General features: G+C 40.6%; 1 protein-coding gene across 1 annotated transcript in view; it reads left to right on the forward strand.

Moving 5' to 3' along the window:
* MERTK (MER proto-oncogene, tyrosine kinase) overlaps positions 1 to 23,075 on the forward strand; it is a 111,436-nt gene that overhangs the window by 53,333 nt on the left and 35,028 nt on the right. Inside the window, exons 7-8 of the mRNA XM_079941382.1 lie at positions 2,979 to 3,162; positions 10,777 to 10,928. Coding sequence (XP_079797508.1) covers positions 2,979 to 3,162; positions 10,777 to 10,928 — 336 coding nt within the window. The remainder of the gene's footprint in view (positions 1 to 2,978; positions 3,163 to 10,776; positions 10,929 to 23,075) is intronic.

A 23,075-nucleotide genomic window follows, 5' to 3' on the forward strand; every position in this document is an offset into this window, starting at 1 on the left:
ATTGAACCCATGCCCCCTGCAGTGGATGTGTGAAGTCTTAACCACTGGACCACCCTGGAAGTCCTCATCCTTTTAAATTTATTAAGGCTTGTTGTATGGCCTTGCATATGTTCTATCCTGGAGAATGTTCCATGTGCAGTTGAGGAGACGGTGTATTCAGCTGTGGTTGGGTGGAACGTTTATATGTCTCTTAGGTCTAGGTGGTTTATAGTCCTGTTCACTTATTCTGTTTCCTTGTTAAACTTCTGCCTCATGGTTTTATCTATTATTGAAAATAGGAAATCGAGGTCTCAACTATTATTTTTGAATTATGTATTTCTCCCTTCAGTTCTATCAGTTTTTTTGCTTCACATATTTCAGGACTCTGTTGTTTCGGGAACAACCAGGGCCTGTTTCCCTGTATATGGACATAACTGAACCTACATATGGACACAAATACAGCATGAACCAGCCCTTTTTTTAAGAAAAAATGAGGTATAGTTTTAGGTACACAACATAGTGATTCAAAATTTTTAGAGATTATGCTCCATTTATAGTTATTATAAAATATTGGCTATATTCCCTGTGTGGACCAGCCTTTTTAAAAATTGTTTCCAGTTACTGAACTGTTTGAAGAGTCCAAGAGGACATGAGACTCCTTCCCATAGGAGGGTGTTACCTTCAGGGAGACTGAGGAAGAGTACTGCCCCCACTTGGAGAAGAGTGTGTCTCAGGGTAGACGTGAGGTAGAGGGGAGGTAGAGTAGGGTGGTGGAGTGGTCTGAAAACACCAGGTCACCCCTGCAGGTGGAGGATGATCACACAAGCTTCACTTACACTCTCTTTGCCTTGGCTTTGGGTGGCCAGGGCGTGAAAAATCATCCTGAGACTGCTAAATTGCAGCCCCTCTTGCCCACCTTGGATCCTATTGTGCAGGACATGGTTATCCTGTCTGTGCCCCACCAGCTAGCTCAGGCTTCCTTCACCCATTCTCCTTTCCATCTCTCCTAGGGTTACCGGATTTAGCAAATAAGAATCCAGTTACTTTACAAGTTAATTACACTGTTGATTTTGTGTCATACCTATACCCATAATTATTGGTGGTCTATCTGAACTTTAAATATAAACGGGTGTCCTTTATTTTCTCTGGCAGTCCTAGTGAGGTCGATCAAAACTGGCTCCACAAGTTATATACTTTCACATTCTGTTGATTAACAATGTATTCCCATTTCTGAAGGGACCAAGTATCATTTTGTAGCAGAGTCCCAGTTTGTTACAATTTTAAACTCTGACTTGGTAACAAATGAATGTTTTGGACAAGATTCACATCCACCCACTAGCAGGACACACCCTCTCACTTCCCCTGGTCTTGGCATTAGTTCCTTTCTTCACCCATTTTTGGGCTATGGACTCCGTTTCTATTTTTAACTCTCCCACATATGTCTTGCCGTTTCATGCCCTCCTTTCCCCCAGAACCCACTGAGCACTGTTAGAGAAACCCGTCTTCTTCTAGGAACATGCCCTCCAAGAGTGTCCCTGTGCCTGGAAATGGTCCAACGCATTGTTCCGGAAATAGGGCAGGGGTGGGGAGCCAAGGTTTCCTCCACCTTAGTTCCAGCGCTTGGTCAGCAGGAAGTAGGTGCAGACTCTAAAGTGAAGAAACAAAGAGTGATTTCTGCCAACAGCCACCACCAAGATAAGCACACAGCTCCTGGTTTGTCCTCTGGTGGCTCCTCAGGCCAACCGGTACCCTCTTGTCACCCCGCAGAGTCTGCGGGTCTGAGTCAGAGGTGAGACTCGGTCCCAGCACCGCCCTCATGGTATCCACTAGGGGATTTGGAATTCCAAAATGTTGATCTGTGGCCCCTTGACCTAAATTGCAAACACACATATCCTGAAATAACAGCGTTGTTTCCACACCCCATAATTGCAAGCCCATTATTATCAGAAATATATTTTGTGGGTTTAAGATTTTATTCCCCAAATTGTTTTTGGTGGCTTCTTTTTTGTCCAATACTATTTTTGTCTTTCTGATTTTATATGTACAACATATTTTAGAAGTTGTGAAAAACATACAGTGAGAGAAAACTCTGCCTGATCCCCGTTCCCAGATAAGAGGTTTCCTTAAAGGAAAAGCTGGAAGTTTAGCCTGAGACTGAATTTTGCTGGGAATCCCTCTCTCTTGCCTGTGCATACAGAAGACATGGAGAGGGATGTGGAGAGACTGGTGGAGTTTATGGAGAGAAAGATGAGGTACAAGGGCTCAGGGGAAAGAGCTGATGGGTTTTTAAAAGATTTGGAGAAAAGCTTGTTGGGTGAGGTGCAAATGACCCTTTCCTATATCTCCCCACCAAAAAATGCCATAAAATCTATACTATCTGTGTTTGCTTTTGGAGTTGAATCTATATGGGAGTGGGAATTGGGGGGTAAGAATAAAGGACATGCTAAAATTAGCCTCAGAGCAAGAGCAGAATTCCTCAGGAGACATAATGAAAAGAAATACAGATTTTTTAAAAAAAAAAATTAAGTATCTCATCTTCTAAAGTAGGATTTGGGAAATATTTTCTCTAAAGGGTCAGACAGTAAATATTTCAGGTTTTGCCCCACATACGAAGTCCCTTGTCTTTACTGCATAGTCTGTGAAACAGCTGAAAAAAATGATCAAGAAGCGAAGTGATTCTGAGGAAGAGCTACTTTTATTATAAGTTATAATGTAGAATAACTATAATGTTATGATGACGATTATTTGCTCTGTTACCTGCTGGAGTGAGAACACTTATTTTAGGCATTTTTCATCAGGTCCTCAATTGTTGCACCCAGTGAGTAGCATGAGTAATACACAGCGATCCTGGTGGGAAATTTAAGGTGTGGCCCGAAAGGAAGCAGGTACTTCCCCTCAGTGGAGAGGAAGGGCCATGTACACCGAATGCATGAATGCCCCGAGTCTGACATTCCTGCCCCCTTACTAACGCCTGGTCCACAATTTTACTCTTCATTTAGGTCGAGGAAGTTGAGCCACTGAGTCATGGCTCAGTCATGATTTTTAACACCTCTGCTTCACCACATCTGTATCAAATCGAGCAGCTGCAGGCTCTGGCGAATTACAGCATCGGTGTGTCCTGCATGAATGAAGTCGGCTGGTCCGCAGTGAGCCCTTGGATTCTGGCCAGCACGACCGAAAGAGGTAATTCCTGGGGTTCAGAATGCATATTGTGCCTGATGGCATGTGATGAAACAAATCCTTCCCAGTGGCCTGATTCAGAGTTTAACTTTTTCTTTGTGTGGCCTTCGTCTCTGGAGGATAATTTTATGGAGGTGACCAATGAAAATAAGAAAGATGTTTCCTTCTATAATTGAAAAGGGTTTAGTGACAAACTTTATACTTACTATGTATAGGGAATATTTTCTTTTACCTAGGAGGATATTAATAGTCGCATACTCTTTATAGCATATATTATTTTAATTAAAATATAAATATATGAAAGTTATTACTCATAGCATCAAACTTAAGAAAACTAATAAATGTGGAAGGGGCTAATGTTCAATAAGCACCTACTACATGCCAGGGACCATCTTAGGTACTTTACATGCATTATTTCATTAACTCCTCATAGCAATCATATGAAGTAGGTACTGTTGTCTCTACATTATTTTCTTATAGCAAATTTTATTTACATCTGTAAACTTTCATTTCTGTGTGCTGCTTTTGGTTTTCCAAGCGTTTGTATTTTTTTCTATGAATATTGTAGTTATGTTAGATTTGAATTGTCCAGTTTCCATTATTTTCCAATTTAGAGCTCTGGATTACTCAGAACCTCTTTCCTGCCCTTAACTCCAGCCTTACATAATCAGTGCTCCAATTTTAATACAGACGGTGGGACAGGTCTAGGTCATAAATTGTTAGGGCTTAATCCTTGCACAAATGAAACTAGTGCCAAGATTGTAACATATCTTAAATGAGGAAGAAAAACCTCTGAGAACAATTTTTATATGGTGTTTCCTTTTCATTCAGTTTAAAAAACTTTCTGGTTTCTGTTTTGATTTCTTCCTTAACCCATTAGTTATTTAGGTGTCTAACGTAGTTTCCAAATACTTGTATTAGTGATTTCTAATTTCATTCTGTTGGGGCCAAAGAACATAATTCATATCGCTTGAATCCTTTGAAATGTATCAAGACTCAATTTTACAGCCCAGAACATGGTCTATCTTGACAATGTTCCATGTGTACTTGAGAATGTGTATTCTGCTCTTATTAGATGGAGTGTTTTATAAATGTTACCTTGGTCAAGTTAGTTGACAGTGTTTTTTAAATTGTATTCTTATTGATTTTATGCCTCCTTTTTCTATCAGTTATTTAGCCGGGTGCATTGAAATCTGTAGTTATAACTGTGAATTTATCTATTTCTATTTGTAGTTCTAGCAGTTCACATGTTTTGAAGTTCTGGTATTTTGTGCATAACTGTGTAATATTACTATGCTCTCCTAATACATTGGCCACTATATCATTATGAAATTATTTTCTTTATCTTTGGTAATATATTCTGTGAAATCTATTTTATCGATATTAATAATAGCCATTTTACTCTTTCTTTTGATTCCGTGGTGTATCTTTTATTCATACTTATTTTTAACTTACTTGTATCTTTATATTCAATGGGTATTTCATGCAGGCAGTACTTTACTTCACAATCCTTGCCTTTAAATTGGGGTATTTAATCCATTAAAATGTAATGATATCATTCATATGGGTAGGTTTACATCTGTCTTCTATTTGTTCTGTCTGTAATTTGTTCCCCTTCTTTTGGGTTCATTGAATGTTTTTATTCTATTTTATCTCCTTTTTGACTTCTTAGCCATAACTCTTTTTTTCTGTTCTTTCAATGGTTGCTTTAGGGTTTATAGTATACAGGTTTAACTTATTACCATATGCCTTCAAGGGATGTTTATACCACCTCAGGTATAGTGTAGGAACCTTAACATAGTATACTTTCATTTTTCTTTTGATATCTCCAGATATTTATTCTATTGTTGTCACTCACTTTACTTTTACATATGTTATAAACCCACACTAGATTGTTATTATTTTTGTTCAAAGAGTCCTAATCTTTTAGAGTGATTTATATAATTATAAAAAACCTATATTTACCCACGTGGTATTTACCCAAATGGTAGTTACCATTTCTAATGTTATTCAGTTTTTTGGTGTAAATCTGTACATATTTCCATGTGGTATTATTTTCCTCCTTCCTAAAGGATTCTTCATTACTTCTTGTAGTGGGAATCTTGGTGAGAAATTCAGCTTCTGTATGTCTGAAAGAAATCTTTATTTTACCTTTGAGAGGTTTCTTTGGACTTCATTTTGTAAGGTATTTTTATTAGGCATAGAGTTCTAGGTTACTGCACTGTCTTCTTGCTTGCGTTGTTTCTGATAACAAACCTGTGGTAATTCTTAATTTATTCCTCTGTGTATAATGTGTCTTATGTCTCTGGTTTTCCTTTTGTATTTGATTTGGAGCAATTTAATTATGATGTGCCTTGGTGTAATTTTCTTTATATCCCTTGGGCTTGGGGTTCATTGAACTTCTGAGATCTGCGTGTCTATAGTTTGCATCACATTTGGAAAATGTTGGCCATTGCTTCTTCAAATATTTTTTTCTGTTCCTGCCTCTCCGCTCCTTTGAGGACTCCAGTTACCCATGTATCATATCACTTGAAGTTATCCATAATTCACTGATGCTATTGCTTTTTTCCCTGCTTTTCTCCTTGTGTTTTATTTTGGGTAGTTTCTATTACTGTGTCTTCAAATTCACTAATCTTTTCTTGTGCAGTATCTAATCTGCCATTAATTCTATCTAGTGTATATTTCAACTCTCACATTGTAACTTTTCGGGTTTTTTTGTATCTTTCCTGTCTCTACTTAACTTTTGGACCATATGGAATACAGTTATAATAACTGTTTTAATGTCCTTGTCTGCTAATTCTAACATCAGTCTTATTTCTGGAGTGGTTTTGATTGATTCATTTATATTCCTTGTGGAGAGTACTTTCCAATTTTTCTACATGTCTGGTAATCTTTGGTTGGATTCCTGACATTGTGAATTTTACTTTGTTGAGTGCTAGATATTTTTGTATTCTTATAAATAGTGAGCTTTGTTTGGGGTCACAGTTAAGCTAATGGGAAAAGACTGATCCTTTTGGACATTGCTTTTAGTATTTGTTAGGCTGGACCAGAGCAGTGCTTCATCTAGGGTCAACTATTACCCACTATTGAGACAAAACCATTATGTGTACTCTACCCAGTGCTCCTTGAATCATTAGATTTTCCAGGCTGATTGATGGGAACAGGCACTATTCCTGGCCCTGAGTGAGGCCCAGCCACTCTTATCTTTAATTTTTTCATGTGGTTCTTTTCCTGTCTTCCTCCAGAGTCATCCTAGTGACTCCTTTGCCGTCTCCTGGGCGTTTGTCTTTCTTGGTTTACTGTCTCTCATTCTCATGGAGCACATTCTCAATTAGCTCTAGAGAGAATATATATATAAATAAAAACTGTGGGACCTTGCATGTCTGTTTGTCATACTGGATTGGTAATTTTTCCTAATAGAGAATTTTAGGTTGGAAATGATTTTCCCTCAAAATTTTAAAAGTATTTCTGCATTGTTTTTTAGCTTCATGTGTCATTGTAGAGAATTTTGATAACTTGAGTTTTCTAGGTGAACAGTTTTTTAGTTTTAATTTTTCTTTAATATCTTTTCTCTTTAATCATGGTGCTGTAATGAGCTGTGATGTGGGATCTGTTTCATTCGTCATCATAGGCATTCAATCTAGGAATGCAAATGCTTTGGTTTTGAGACTTTTTCTTATACATTTTTTCCTTTCAAAATGTTCTTCTATTTTTCTTTCCAGATAACTGTATTAGACATTTGTTGAAACTCCTTTAATTGCTTCCTCAATTTTTTTTTACCTCAAATTGGCCTCCTTTTTAAAATTTTTATTCTACTCTTCTTTTGGAGATTTACTTGATTTATCTTCTAATTCTTCTGTTGAATACTTTATTGAAATTGGCAATGTCATATATAAGAATAATTTTATTTTTCATTGACAGTTTTTTCCAGTTCTCAATTATGAGAGCCTTTTCTTATCTTTGACTATGTTAATTATTGGTTTTGTTTGTTTGTGTTTTAGTTTTCTCTAGTTCCCTACGTTGTCTCTGCCTCCTCTGAGTGCTCTGTCCTGTGTTTTGTTCTGGTCTCTGACATTCATGAAGGAGACCTCCCCAGCCTCTTCTGATCTTCCACTGTCTCTCCTATTGAAGAGTGAAGAACCAGCGATTGATGGGAAGCTCTGTGAGCATGGGTGGGGCTTGTAGGTTTCACTGTCAGGTGATTGGCCAGCGACCTAAGTGTTTTAGTTTGGATACCCCCAAGTGTCAATATTGGCTTTCTTTCCCCCAGAGCCACTTACTTCCTCTAGAATTGAGTCTCCTGTCTGCTGCCTCAGGAATATGAACACAGCTGCTGATGCTCTAAGATCAGGTGGGGAGGAGCCAGAGGTGGAGTCCCCCTCAGTCAATGTATGAACTTCCTCTTATTTCCCTAGTTGTCAGCCCCTCATCGTGCCTCCATTCTACTGGTGCCCCAAGTCCAGTAGTTTTTCAGTTCAGAGAATAAAGCATCCTGTCTCCTGTGGGAATTTGAGGGATACCTGCCAGCTGTGTGTGGGAATAGGTTAGAGGGATCTCGAGGGCTACTTCCTGATCAAACTTTCAATCTTCCAGTTTTAGTCCCCACTCTGGGCCCTTGGCCCTCTGCTTCTGAGCCTCTCTGTGGTTCTTTGGGGAGAATCCGTTTACTGAGTTAATTACACCTTCTTACTCTGCTTTTCAGCTTTCATATGTATGTTGGCATTTCTCTTCCACTGTTGACTCCTCTGTACCCTGTGAGTTTATACTGTTATAAATTTCTTATTGTCATCATAGAGGGGTTTTAGGAGGGAGTAGACATAAAGACATGTTGAGTCAACCATGTTTCTCTGTAAATTGTACTGTGTGACTCGTTTCATAGATACAGCTTTAGCTATATATTTCCTAAGCTGAAATTTGCTCTAACTTCATTATTACTGCTCCTGGAATCAGCAGAGACAAAGAGGTTATAGTGCCCTTTTGTTTCCCTTTCAGATATATCAGAAATATACAATTTAATCTCCCGTAAATAAAAATACAACAACAGTTTGGTGTATATTATTGCATATTTACTCTTCCTATATGTAAAATACTTATTTTTTAATTTCTAAAATGGATCATTGATACGTACCTTTTTGCAGTTTTATTCACCCCCCCCCCACCATTAGATATTCTTTCATATCAATTTACATGGTCTCTCAAATTCTTTTCAGTGTGGGGTAGTGAGTAATCCATTGGAAAATTATCAGAATTTATTATATCGTAATTATTGACTGAACATTACATTTATTCCTTTCTGTCACTATTATGCTTCAATGAATATAACACTACCTACAGGAGAACTTTTCTAGATTAAATTCGTGGAAAGAAAATATTGGTCAGGAGGCATATGTTTTTCGGTTTTAATAGCTACAGTCACGTTCTTCCCGCCCAAAAAAAGAATGTAGTTGTGATCTTGACTTGTTTCCCAAATTATTTCATACACATACTGTACCCACATACATACTTTTCCTAAAAAGCGCGTTAACGTTTATTATCCTTGTATATAGACATTTTGACATAAAGTGGTTATGTGGCTTGTGTAGGATTTACTATAAACCAGAGAGTGAAAACCAGCGCTAAATTCTAGTTCGTCACCTAACCCAGCAAATAGTATTTGACCCTCTGATCTTCATTCATGAGGTGTCTTACACACACGCACACGCACGCACGCACGCACGCACGCACACATACACATACATATTTAAATTTATTCACTGATTAGCTCTGTTCAGATCATTAGTAACCTGGCTCTGGTCTTTAAAACGTGGCTTCCTTCTGAGATCAGCAGTGTTCCCTGCCTTGACACAGAGCTGATCCCCAGCTGGCCTTCTTGGCCTATAGCAGCACAGGTGTCTACTGGAGAAGCCTCTTGGAGTTGTGTGTGTTTTGCTTCCCCAAGAGGAGTCCGTGAGCTCTACCTACCTCCTTCCCTGTCTTCCACTTCTTTGTTGTTTTAGTTTGGAAAGGGCTTACTTTTTTTTTTTTTTTTTAATTTTATTTATTTTTGGCTCTGTTGGGTCTTCGTTTCTGTGCAAGGGCTTTCTCTAGTTGTGGCGAGCAGGAGCCACTCTTCATCGCGGTGCGCGGGCCTCTCACTATCACAGCCTCTCTTGTTGCGGAGCACAGGCTCCGGACGCGCAGGCTCAGTAGTTGTGGCTCACGGGCCCAGTTGCTCCGCAGCATGTGGGATCTTCCCGGACCAGGGCTCGAACCCACATCCCCTGCATTGGCAGGCAGACTCTCAACCACTGCGCCACCAGGGAAGCCCAGGGCTTACTTTTTAAAAAAACTTTCATTGAAGTAGAGTTGATTTACAATGTTGTGTTAGTTTCAGGTGTACAGCAAAGTGATTCAGTTATATATTCTTCTTCAGATTCTTTTCCATTATAGTTTATTACAAGATATTGAATATAGTTCCCTGTGCTATACAGTAGGTCCTTGTTGTTTATCTATATTATATATAGTAGTTTGTGTCTGTTAATCCCAAACTCCTAACTTATCCCTCCCCACTCCTTTCCCCTTTGATAACCATGTTTGTTTTCTGTCTGTGAGTCTGTTTCTGTTTTATAAATAAGTTCATTTGTATCATTTTTTAAGATTCCACATATAAGTGATATCATATGATATTAGTCTTTATCTGTCTGACTTCACTTAGTATGATCATCTCTAGGTCCATAGCGCTTGTGTGAGTGTGTGTGGCCTTTTTTTTTTTTTTTTTTTCTCCTTTCCCTTGCGGTACGCAGGCCTCTCACTGCTGTGGCCTCTCCCGTTGTAGAGCACAGGCTCTGGACGCGCAGGCTCAGCGGCCATGGCTCACGGGCCCAGCCGCTCCGCAGCATGTGGGATCTTCCCGGACCAGTGCACGAACCCGTGTCCCCTGCATCGGCAGGCAGACTCTCAACCACTGCGCCACCAGGGAAGCCCTGTGTGTGGTCTTTTTTAAGAGAATTTTATTTGAGTGGTTCTTACAAAGATTGTTGAAATATGAAAGTCAGTTGTTTGATAGAAATATCAAGCTGTCTTGTCAAACACACTAAAGTAACCCAAAAATATATTTCAGAGCTCACAGAGCCTAAAAAGAGCAAAGATTATATGCAACAAGACAAAACTATTTCTGCATTTCCTATTTCTTGCTCGGACCGCCTTGCCTACCAGCCTGTCACTAAACATCTTGAGGAAATGCAGGGATCATTTTGTTTGGAATCTTAGACACAAAGCTTACTTTTCTAAACTCATGATATCTTAATGGTCCTCGATTGAAAAGAAGGTGAAAGTCCACTTTTTTTTTTTTTTTAATGTGACATTGAAGAGATTTTATCACGAAGGAAGTGTTGGAAAATGAGAAGAACTAACATTTTCTGAGTGCCTACAATGAACTAGACACTGTGCTAAGCGCTTACATATAATATCTTAATAAATCTTCATAGAAATGTATGAAAGTCCACTATTAATCTCAGCCTCATTTGAGTGCTTTCCGTAGAAAATTAAAAAAACAAACGTACAAAAACCAAGAAGAGAACGACTCTCCATGTGCTTTTCTTCGTACTTCCTCATCCTTCTCTCCTTTCTCTTTTGTAGCCCCGTCAGTAGCACCTCTGAATGTCACTATGTTTCTGAATGAGTCTAGCAACAAGGTGGATGTCAAATGGATCAAGCCTCCAATTAAGCGGCAGGATGGGGAGCTGGTGGGCTACCGGATCTCTCACGTGTGGCAGAATGCAGAGACGTCTGTAAGTCTGAACTTGAACAGAGTGCACTTGTCTTCTTGGATCTGCTGATTTAATACTGCTTTAGGATCTTGCCTTTTGTCGTGAAAAGGCCTGATGTTATTGGGTTAGGCAAGGCACCTTTCAGCGGGAGATAAACAATGTAGTAAAAATTAGAAGTGCCTGAAAAGTTACAAAATTCCAAGAAATCTTTGGGGCTTTCCTCACTCACTCTTCATCCATTCATTTATTTCATTAGTCAATGTGAATAGAACTCATCCTCTGTTGTCACCTGATTCTTGCCTTCAGGGAACTTAGGCTCTTTGAAGAAGACAGTGTGAACTACTGAGAGGGGTTACTGGGCTTAGCAGTCCTGCAATTCATAACCTCTTGAAAATTCCAGAAGGTGGTTGTCAGGGAAGCCCCCCAGCCTCATAGCGGATGGCAAGAGTAACTGGACCCCGAAAGAGAGGGTCGAGCAGGCTAACAGCCCTGTAGGACGTACTGTATAGCACAGCTTTGTTAGACGTGACTCCAGTCAATCCCAGAGGGCCATCTGATTTTGATTGCCGAAAGGTCTAGAGATGGTGGGAACATCTGACCCAAGACAGAAGTGGTGAGGGGGACAGCTGACTGTGGTTAGGTGGGCAGCTCCCAGACAGGCCCCTTTCCCACTTGAGAAGGGAAGAGGGTTGAGGTGACACTGACTTCTCATGACACAGAGGATCTGTAGAAGAGCAGACGCACTGGCTTTATCCTCAGGACTGTCTCTTCTTTACCGCCATTGCGGAAAGCATGCTTTGTTGTTTTGTGTTGTGTTGTTCTTCTGTGTTGTTACAGTCCTCCTTGATCTAACCCTGGTAATAGGTCAGACGTCAGCATCCTTGTGGCATCTGTAGGGAGCATCACAGGACAGTTACAATTTCTTGGCACGAGAGAGGAAAGGGGTGAACAGCTGCACTGACGGATGACGTCCAGGCTTTGTGTCGGTCACTTTTAACCTCATGTCACCCAGCTTTTACCAAAACTGCTGTCTTCCAAAAGAACAATTTGAATTTATTTTTTTTCTTTTCCTGCCTCAGTTTACCTATCAGGAAGCAGACTGTCGGAAGCAGTAGTGATGGAAAAGGAAGAGAGCTTAGAAATCCATGGTTTGTTCTGCCTTATAGTAGATGATAAAAGGATGCTACTTGTACCAGTCGAAACCCTGCTTAAGAGAGTTGCAGCTATGAGATAAGAAGTCTCTCACTTCCTGGACTTTTGTCTCAGAGCATTTTGCAAGGGGCCTGTTGATCACATTTGCACACTGTCGAGTCAGGGGAATCAAATGCCTCTCTTGGAGAATGGCTCCTGATTACAATACTACATTCTTAGTAGAGATACATGAAGGTCCAGCGATTGCATTCTGATTCAGTAGGAACTTTGGTTGGCGGGAGATAATGATTCTTAGCAGACACTTGAGTGATATAGGAACAAAGCAGTTTCTTTGAAGAGCTGCAGGTCATCCTTTCTCCTTCTCCCCTGGTGTGGGTGAAAGATACTTCTTTAGGGGGGACCCCTGAAGCAGGGGCATGCTGAAGGGCAGGAGTGATGAAAGCCTTTACAGATGACATGATGTGGCCAAGGAGCCTAACACACGAGTGCCATTAACACCCAGCCTTGCATTCTCTCTGCCCTTTGTTCAGAAGGCCCCCCTCTGTAGTAAGAACAATACCGCCACAGTTAGGGCTGTGACCTTTCCAGTCATTACCTCCTTGGAGATGCTAGATCATCCCAGCAGGAAGGTCATTTGCATTGTACTCATGCTGTCCTCTGTGCCTCACGACAGCCTTGTGACAACAGAAGACTTAGTGGCTCACTTTACTTTGGGTAACATTCTCTGAGGCAGCTAAGCTCCCAGCTCAGCAGCTGCAGCTGGAGACAAATAAGAACACTGAAGAGAAGCTCAGCCCTTCCAAAGGGAAGCTTGAAATGACCTCTGTACCCATCACTTCGGTTCCCTAAACTCCCTTCTGTTCCGAAGGGCAAGAGTTAGACACAACTTCCTCTCGAAATCGTCCTTTCATTTTCATTTGAAAACTGTTACTAGGGACATCTCTGGTGGTCCAGCATTTAAGACTCCACGCTCCCAATGCAGGGGGCCTGGGTTTGATCCCTGCTCAGGGAACTAGACCCCGCACACAGCAACTAAGACCCAGTGCAGCCAAATAGATAAAAATAAAATAAATATTTTTTGAAAAGAAAGAAAACCGTTACTAAAACTACATCTTCTTTATGTAAGGTGATGAAATTGGATATTTTTGGAAGATATTCTTATTTATTACTCTAATAAGGGAGGGGTTTTTTGTATGGAATTTCAGAACATTCTTGAAGTAGTCTTTGGGTGGGCTATTACAGTTTGCTGGAAATTTCGTTTTCAAAATTTGTACCTTCAGTATCCTACAACTGTTGTGTCACTTTCAGACTAAGAAACTCCTGGTATTTACTGTATGGACATTTACTGTATCTTGATGAAGCCATCAATGTTTTTTGCTCTCTTTTTCTTGCTGTCCCTTGCCTTCCAAATCAAAGCTTAAAATACAAAGGTCAGGATCAAGTAAAATCTGTTCTCCTTGAAGCTGGAGGTGCGCCTTGCCCATCTTTGTACCATCTGAACACAGGACCTTGAACTTGCTTTGTAGGCATTTATGGCACTATGAACTTGATGTATGGACCTGACTGACATCTAAACCAGCAGGAGAATTTCTCTATCTGAATGGGACAGTCTTTTGATGAGTGTGGACTGGTATTTCTTGCCCCATTCCCATAAAGTGTCAGTAGACCTGTGAGAATTCAGTGAGCAGATAAGTTTATAAAATACTGCGTACTATACCCCCTTCTGGAAGACCCACAGTGTATACTGGCAAGTTCAAGGTTCTCCAGTGTTCTGCAATAAATAAATCTGTTTACCTTTGACCGAGATTTGCCCGAACCTTAGGCAGAGACTCATTTTTATACGTGTCATTCTTGTAGAGCTCATTGTTTTGGGATTGGGGCTCTAATGCTGGTTTAACTGTGTTTGGAAAGGGTGGAGATCTTTGATCAGAAGGAAGTTTCATAGCCGATTATGATGGGCCAAGAGACATGACATGTAGAACCAGCTTATTTAAAGACACAGGGGAGCCACAGTGCCCTCAAGGCTTCCTTCCTTGGGCCCAGACCCCTGCCTCCTAGCAAGCAGCATGCCTGGAGGGTAGATGTGCCCACCGCCTCTTCCCTTTCCTCATTTCTCCCTCTCACTCACTGTCACAGGAGGGCAGAGCATGCGAGCTAGTGTCATTTTAAGGTAAAAAGAACAGGTGAGGTTCTTGTGAGACAGGCCAGACCGGGGTCTGAAATATTTCTGAAACCCAAGGATCCTTCAAGGATGGTGCCTTTTGCCTGGAAGAGAAAGCTACAATGAAGAGTAGCTCTATGGATGGGTCAAATAAAATTCTTGCTTTGGGAACTAGACAGCCTTGATTATTTTCTCCAATGCACCAAAACTTGAAAGATACTACTCGCTCAGTTCTATCCTAGAGCCTTACAGTTATAGGGAAAGAAGATCAAAATACAGCACCTTACAGGTGCTGTAGGAATGTAGGAATAATAATAACCATCATCAGTTACTTACAGTGTTGATTACTTACAGACCCTGTGCCAAATGTTTTCCATAAAAGGCCTCATTTAACCCTTACGAAAACACTGTGAGATACTATTTTCTCAATTTTCATTTGAGGAAACTGAAACTCAGAAACATTGAGTAACTTACCCAGAGTCACACAGCTTAGAATTGCAGCATTGAAATAAGAACCCAGGTCTCACTGACTCCAAAGCCAGTGCTTTTCACAGCCCCACTACTCTTCTCCAGATGCCCTTGGCTTTCTTCACAGTACAGTGTTTCTTGTTCAAATTCCACAGCATGGCCTCTTAGCAGAAAGAAGTGAAAACAGGACAGGTTTCAAGAGTAAGATGTGAGGGTTTTACACTGATGATTGTGCACTTGAAGCCCTTTTGAACACGTTTGTTGTCGCCTGGGGTAGTTCTTTCCCTATTGAAGGTTACTGTTCTTTGAGTTAATAAAATGGACCATATTCTTCTTTTTTTTTTTTTTAGCCTAAGTAATTTGATTTATTTATTTTTGAATTTTATTTTAGTTTTTAATACAGCAGGTTCTTATTAGTTATCTATTTTATACATATTAGTGTAAATGTCAATCCCAATCTCCCAATTCATCACACCACCAGCACCACCCCGCTTTCGCCCCCTTGGTGTCCATACATTTGTCCTCTACGTCTGTGCCTCTATTTCTGCCTTGCAATCTGGTTCATCTGTACCGTTTTTCTCGATTCCACATATATGTGTTAATATACGATATTTGTTTTTCTCTTTCTGACTTACTTCACTCTGTATGACACTCTCTAGGTCCAACCACATCTCTACAATGGAACCAATTTCGTTCCTTTTTATAGCTGAGTAATATTCCATTGTATATATGTACCACATCTTCTTTATCCATTCGTCTGTCGATGGGCATTTAGGTTGCTTCCATGACCTGGCTATTGTAAATAGTGCTGCAGTGAACATTGGGGTGCATGTGTCTTTTTGAATTATGGTTTTCTCTGGGTATATGCCCAGTAGTGGAATTGCTGGGTCATATGGTAATTCTATTTTTAGGTTTTTAAGGAACCTCCATACTGCTCTCCATAGTGGCTGTATCAATTTACATTCCCACCAACAGTGTAAGAGGGTTCCCTTTCCTCCACACCCTCTCCAGCATGTGTTGTTTGTAGATTTTCTGATGATGCCCATTCTAACCAGTGTGAGGTGATACCTCATTGTAGTTTTGATTTGCATTTCTCTAATAATTAGTGATGTTGAGCAGCTTGTCATGTGCTTCTTGGCCATCTGTATATCTTCTTTGCAGAAATGTCTGTTTAGCTCTTCTGCCCATTTTTAGATTGGGTTGTTTGTTTTTTTAATATTGAGCTGCATGTGCTGTTATATTTTGGAGATTAATCCTTCGTCCCTTGATTCGTTTGCAAATATTTTCTCCCATTCTGAGGGTTGTCTTTTCGTCTTGTTTATAGTTTCCTTTGCTGTGCAAAAGATTTTAAGTTTCATTAGGTCCCATTTGTTTATTTTTGGTTTTATTTCCATTACTCTGGGAGGTGGGCCAAAAGAGATCTTGCTGTGATTTATGTCAAAGAGTGATCTTCCTATGTTTTCCTCTAAGAGTTTTGTAGTGTCCGGTCTTACATTTAGGTCTTTAATCTACTTTGAGTTTATTTTTGTGTATGGTGTTAGGGAGTGTTCTGATTTCATTCTTTTACATGTAGCTGTCCAGTTTTCCCAGCATCACTTATTGAAGAGGCTGTCTTTTCTCCATTTTGTATCCTTGCCTCCTTTGTCATAGATTAGTTGACCAGAGGTGTGTGGGTTTATCTCTGGGCTTTCTATCCTGTTGCATTGATCTATATTTATGTTTTTGTGCCAGTACCATGGTGTCTTGATTACTATAGCTTTGTAGTATAGTCTGAAGTCAAGGAGTCTGATTCCTCCAGCTCCGTTTTTTTCTCTCAAGATTGCTTTGACTATTCGGGGTCTTTTGTATCTCCATACAAATTTTAAGATCTTTTGTTCTAGTTCTGTAAAAAATGCCATTGGTAATTTAATAGGGATTGCATTGAACCTGTAGATTGCTTTGGGTAGTAGAGTCATTTTCACAATATTGATCCTTCCAATCCAAGAACATGGTGTATCTCTCCATCTGTTTCTGTCATCTCTGATTTCTTTCATCAGTGTCTTATAGTTTCCTGAGTACGGGTCTTTTACCTCCTTAGGTAGGTTTATTCCTAAGTACTTTATTCTTTTTCTTGCAATGGTGAAGGAGATTGTTTCCTTAATTTCTCTTTCTGATCTTTTGTTGTTAGTGTAGAGGAATGCAAGAGATTTCTGTGCATTAATTTTGTATCCTGCAACTTTACCAAATTCATTGATTAGCTCTAGTAGTTTTCTGGTGGCATCATTAGGATTATCTATGTATAGTATCGTGTCATCTGCAAACAGTGACAGTTTTACTTCTTCTTTTCCAATTTGTATTCCTTTTATTTCTTTTTCTTCTCTGAATGCCATGGCTAGGACTTCCAAAACTATGTTGAATAATAGTGGCGAGAGTGAACATCCTTGTGTTGTTCCTAATCTTAGAGTAATTGCTTTCAGTTTTTCACCATTGAGAATGATGTTTGCTGTGGGTTTGTTGTATATGGCCTTTATCATGTTGAGGTAGGTTCCCTGTATGCCCACTTTCTGGAGAGTTTTTATCATAAATGGGTGTTGAATTTTGTCAAAAGCTTTTCCTGCATCTATTGAGATTATCATATGTTTTTTATTTCTCAATTTGTTAATATGGTGTATCACATTGATTGCTTTGTGTGTATTGAAGAATCCTTGCATCCCTGGGATAAATCCCACTTGATCATGGTGTATGATCCTTTTAATGTGTGTTGGATTCTGTTTGCTAGTATTTTGTTGAGGATTTTTGCATCTATATTCATCAGTGATATTGGTCTGTAATTTTCGTTTTTTTGTGGTATCTTTGTCTGCTTTTGGTATCAGGGTGATGGTGGCCTCATAGAATGAGTTTGGGAGTGTTCCTTCCTCTGCAACTTTTTGGAAGAGCTTGAGAAGGATGTGTGTTAGCTCTTCTCTAAATGTTTGATAGAATTCACCTGTGAAGCCATCTGGTCCTGGACTTCTGTTTGTTGGGAGATTTTTAATCACAGTTTCAACGTAATTACTTGTGATTGGTCTGTTCGTATGTTCTATTTCTTCCCGGTTCAGTCTTGGAAAGTTATACCTTTCTAAGAATTTGTCCGTTTCTTCCAGGTTGTCCATTTTATTGGCAGAGTGTTGCTTGTAGTAGTCTCTTATGATGCTTTGTATTTCTGCGGTGTCTGTTGTAACTTCTCCTTTTTCATTTCTAATTTTATTGATTTGAGTCCTCTCCCTCTTTTTCTTGATGAGTCTGGCAAAAGGTTTATCAATTTTGTTTATCTCCTCAAAGAACCAGCTTTTAGTTTTATTGATCTTTGCTATTGTTTTCTTTGTTTCTATTTCATTTATTTCTCCTCTGATCTTTATGATTTCTTACCTTCTACTAACTTTGGGTTTTGTTTTTTCTTCTTCCTCTAGTTCCTTTAGGTGTAAGGTTAGATTGTTTATTTGAGATTTTTCTTGTTTCTTGAGGTAGGATTGTATTGCTATAAACTTCCCTGTTAGAACTGCTTTTGCTGCATCCCATAGGTTTTGGATCATCGTGTTTTCATTGTCATTTCTCTCTAGGTATTTTTTGATTTCCTCTTTGATTTCTTCAGTGATCTCGTGGTTAGTTAGTAACGTATTGTTTAGCCTCCATGTGTTTGTTTTTTACATTTTTTTTCCCTGTAATTGATTTCTAATCTCATAGCGTTGTGGTCAGAAAAGATGCTTGATGTGATTTCAATTTCCTTAAATTTACCGAGGCTTGATTTGTGGCCCAGGATGTGATCAGTCCTGGAGAATGTTCCATGTGCACTTGAGAAGAAAGTGTAATCAGCTGCTTTTGGATGGAATGTCCTATAAATATCAATTAAATCTCTCTGGTCTATTGTGTCATTTAAAGCTTGTGTTTCCTTATTAATTTTCTGTCTGGATGATCTGTCCATTGGTGTAAGTGAGCTGTTAAGTTCCCCCACTATTATTGTGTTACTGTTGATTTCCTCTTTTATAGCTGTTGGCATTTGCCTCATGTATTGAGGTGCTCCTATGTTAGGTACATATATATTTATAATTGTTATATCTTGTAGGATTGATCCCTTGATCTTTACGTAGTGTCCTTCCTTGTCTTTTTTTTTTAATTTATTTATTTTATTTTTGGCTGCATTGGGTCTTCATTGTAGTGCGCGGGCTTTCTCTAGTTGTGGCGAGCAGGGGCTGCTCTTCGTTGCGGTGCACGGGCTTCTCAGTGCAGTGGCTTCTCTTGTTGCGGAGCACAGGCTCTGGGTATGCGGGCTTCAGTAGTTGTGGTGCACAGGCTCAGTAGTTGTGGCTCACGGGCTCTAGAGTGCAGGCTCAGTAGTTGTGGCGCACGGGCTTAGTTGCTCCGTGGCTTGTGGGATCTTCCTGGACCAGGGCTCGAACCTGTGTCCCCTGTGTTGGCAGGCGGATTCTTAACCACTGCACCACCAGGGAAACCCCTTCCTTGTCTCTTGTAACGTTCTTTATTTTAAAGTCTATTTTATTTGATATGAGTATTGCTACTCCAGCTTTCTTTTGATTTCCATTTGCATGGAATATCTTTCTCCATCCCTTCACTTTCAGTCTGTATGTGTGCCTAGGTCTGAAGTGGGTCTCGTGTAGACAGCATATATATGGGTCTTGTTTTTGTATCCATTCAGCAAGCCTGTATGTTTTGGTTGGAGTATTTCATCCATTCACATTTAAGGTAATTATCGATATGTATGTTCCTATTACTATTTTCTTAATTGTTTTGGGTTTGCTTTTTGTAGGTCCTTTTCTTCTCTTGTGTTTCCCACTTAGAGAACTTCGTTTAGCATTTGCTGTAGAGCTGGTTTGATGGTGCTGAATTCTCTTAGCGTTTGCTTGTCTGTAAAGCTTTTGATTTCTCTGTCAAATCTGAATGACATCCTTGCCTGGTAGAATAATCTTGGTTGTAGGTTCTTCCCTTTCATCACTTTAAATATATCGTGCCACTGCCTTCTGGCTTGTAGAGTTTCTGCTGAGAAATCAGCTGTTAACATTATGGGAGTTTCCTTGTATGTTACTTGTCCTTTTTCCCTTGTTGCTTTTAATATTTTTTCTTTGTCTTTAATTTTTGTCAGTTTGATTACTGTGTGTCTCGTTGTGTTTCTGTTTGGGTTTATCCTGCCTGGGACTCTCTGTGCTTCCTGGACTTGGGTGGCTGTTTCCTTTCCCATGTTAAGGAAGTTTTTGACTATAATCTCTTCAAATATTTTCTCTCTCTCTCCTCCTTCTGGGACCCCTATAATGTGAACGTTGGTGTGTTTAATGTTGTCCCAGAGGTCTCTTAGGCTGTCTTCATTTCTTTTCATTCTTTTTTCTTTATTCTGTTCCATGGCAGTGAATTCCACCATTCTGTCTTTCAGGTCACTTATCCGTTCTTCTGCCTCAGTTATTCTGCTACTGATTCCTTCTAGTGTGTTATTCATTTCAGTTATTGTACTGTTCATCTCTGTTTGTTTGTTCTTTAATTCTTCTAGGTCTTTGTTAAACATTTCTTGGATCTTCTCGATTTTTGCCTCCATCCTTTTTCCAAGGTCCCAGATCATCTTCACTATCATTATTTTGAATTCTTTTTCTGGAAGGTTGACTTATTTAGTTGTTTTTCTGGGGTTTTATCTTGTTCCTTCATCCGGTACATAGTCCTCTGCCTTTTCATTTTGTCTATCTTTCTGTGAATGTGGTTTTCATTCTACAGGCTGCAGGATTGTAGTTCTTCTTGCTTCTGCTGTCTGCCCTCTGGTGGGTGAGGCTATCGAAGAGGCTTGTGCAGGTTCCCTGATGGGAGGGACTGGTGGTGGGTAGAGCTGGGTGTTGCTCTGGTGGGCAGAGCTCAGTAAAACTTTAATCTGCTTGTCTTCTGATGGGTGGGGCTGAGTTCCCTCCCTGTTGGTTGCTTGGCCTGAGGTGGCCCAGCACTGGAGGCTACAGGCTCTTTGGTGGGGCTAATGGCAGACTCCGGGAGGGCTCATGCCAAGGAGTACTTCCCAGAACTTCTGCTGCCAGTGTCCTTGTCCCCGTGGTGAGCCACAGCCACCCCCCGCCTCTGCAGGAGACCTTCCGGCACTAGCAGGTAGGTCTGGTTCAGTCTCCTATGGGGTCACTGCTCCTTCCCCCTGGGTCCTGGTGTGCACACTGCTTTGTGTGTGCCCTCCAAGATTGGAGTCTCTGTTTCCCCCAGTCCTGTCTAAGTCCTGCAGTCAAATTCCGCTAGCCTTCAAAGTCTGATTCTCTAGGAATTCCTCCTCCTGTTGCCAGACCCCCAGGTTGGGAAGCCTGACATGGGGCTCAGAACCTTCACTCCAGTGGGTGGACTTCTGTGGTATAAGTGTTCTCCAATCTGTGAGTCACCCATCCAGCGGTTATGGGATTTGATTTTATTGTGATTGTGCCCCTCCTACCATCTCATTGCAGCTTCTCCTTTGTCTTTGGATGTGGGGTATCTTTTTTGGTGAGTTCCAGTGTCTTCCTGTTGATGATTGTTCAGCAGTTAGTTGTGATTCTAGTGCTCTCGCAAGAGGGAGTGGGAGTACGTTCTTCTCCTCCACCATCTTGAACCAGTCTCCCCCTGAGTAATTTTGAAATGGGCCATATTCTTCTTTCTTTTTTGGCTGTGCTGCATGGCTGCAGGATCTTAGTTCACCAACGAGGGATTGAACCCAGGCCCTCGACAGTGAAAGCGCAGAGTCCCAACCATTGGACCGCCAGGGAATTACCTATATTTTTTTTTTTTTTTTTTTAACGGTACGCGGGCCTCTCACTGTTGTGGCCTCTCCCGCTGCGGAGCACAGCCTCCGGACGCGCAGGCTCAGTGGCCATGGCTCACGAGCCCAGCCGCTCCGCGGCATGTGGGATCTTCCCGGGCCAAGGCACGAACCCGTGTCCCCTGCATCGGCAGGCGGACTCTCAACCACTGCGCCACCAGGGAAGCCCGGAATTACCTATATTTTTAATTACAGTTACAAATTATGGGGTTGTGAATTCTTACAGAGTTGAAGATATTAAGGTCTTTTTGATAAGTGAAAACAAATATCTAATTGCCCTGACCCACACTGAAGCCACACAATGAGAAAAAAGAAACTGTGTTTCCAAAGATGTGCTATTACTTTCCCCAACAGGCAAGGTCCGTATGTTTTCTGTGTAAGTAAAGCTGTAGTCAAACTGATTTCATTACCTGACAATGCCTTTAGGTTTTGAGTTCTTAGAGATATGGGTCTGTGTTGGTGAAATTGAAAGCTCACTAAATGAGAAATGTGCAGCTGACCCATGACCTGTGTCCTGTGGCCCGACCACATTGTGCCAATGAGATGACCCCTCCTTTGGCGGTCTGCACCCTGACAGCAAGAGAGATAACACACGGGGGTGAGCGGGGGGCTCCTACAGCTGTCTGAAATTAGAAGGATCTCTGCCACCTTTCAAGATCAAAACTAAAATACTTGGGGAAATGGATGTGCTCACACCTTTGTTTACGTATTTGGCATCAAAACAGTATGAATAAATTACATCAATTTTTAACATTGGAAATCATGTTTAAATTATATTTGAGATTACTATTTAAGGATATTCTTGGAGAAAATTGAACACCTACACTAAGTGTTTATCATTAATCTTTCTAATCACTACTTCAACATTGATTACAATTCCACCCCTAAAGTGGGATGATTTTTTATGTATTTCCAAAATGGATTCCCAGTGAGCGGTGGCTGGCATCATTTCCATGCTTCAAGATTCAGGATAGGACTTCCCTGGTGGTGCAGTGGTTAAGAATCCACCTTAACCAGGAGACACGGGTTTGATCCCTGGTCTGGGAAGATCCCACGTGCCGCGGAGCAGCTAAGCCCCTGCGCCACAACTACTGAGCCTGTGCTCTAGAGCCCGTGAGCCACAACTACTGAGCCCATGTGCCACAACTACTGAAGCCCGTGCGCCTAGAGCCTGTGCTCACAACAAGAGAAGTCAATGCAATGAGAAGCCCACGCACTGCAACGAGGAGTAGCCCCCGCTCCCCGCAACTAGAGAACGCCCGCGTGCAGCAATGAAGACCCAACGCAGCCAAAAATAAATAAATAAATAAATAATTTTGTAAAATTAATTAGTTAATTAAATTTAAAAAAGATTCAGGATAATGCCAACTGTGATGGTGGCCATTGTGACTCTTGGATAACCTTTGCTCTGGGTCAGGCACTGTTTCAAGCACTTCACAGATTAACTCCTTAAATTTATTAACTCAAAGAGTAGGAGGTGGAAATTAAAAAGTAACTCCTCTGGGTTTTCATAGGGAGTTATAGGCCCTATGGGAATAGGTGTTATCAACTGCTTTTATGTTCATTTCCAAAAGGATAATTTTGGTTT

Source organism: Stenella coeruleoalba, assembly GCF_951394435.1.
Source record: "Stenella coeruleoalba genome assembly, chromosome: 13".
NCBI classification, from domain to species: domain Eukaryota; kingdom Metazoa; phylum Chordata; class Mammalia; order Artiodactyla; family Delphinidae; genus Stenella; species Stenella coeruleoalba.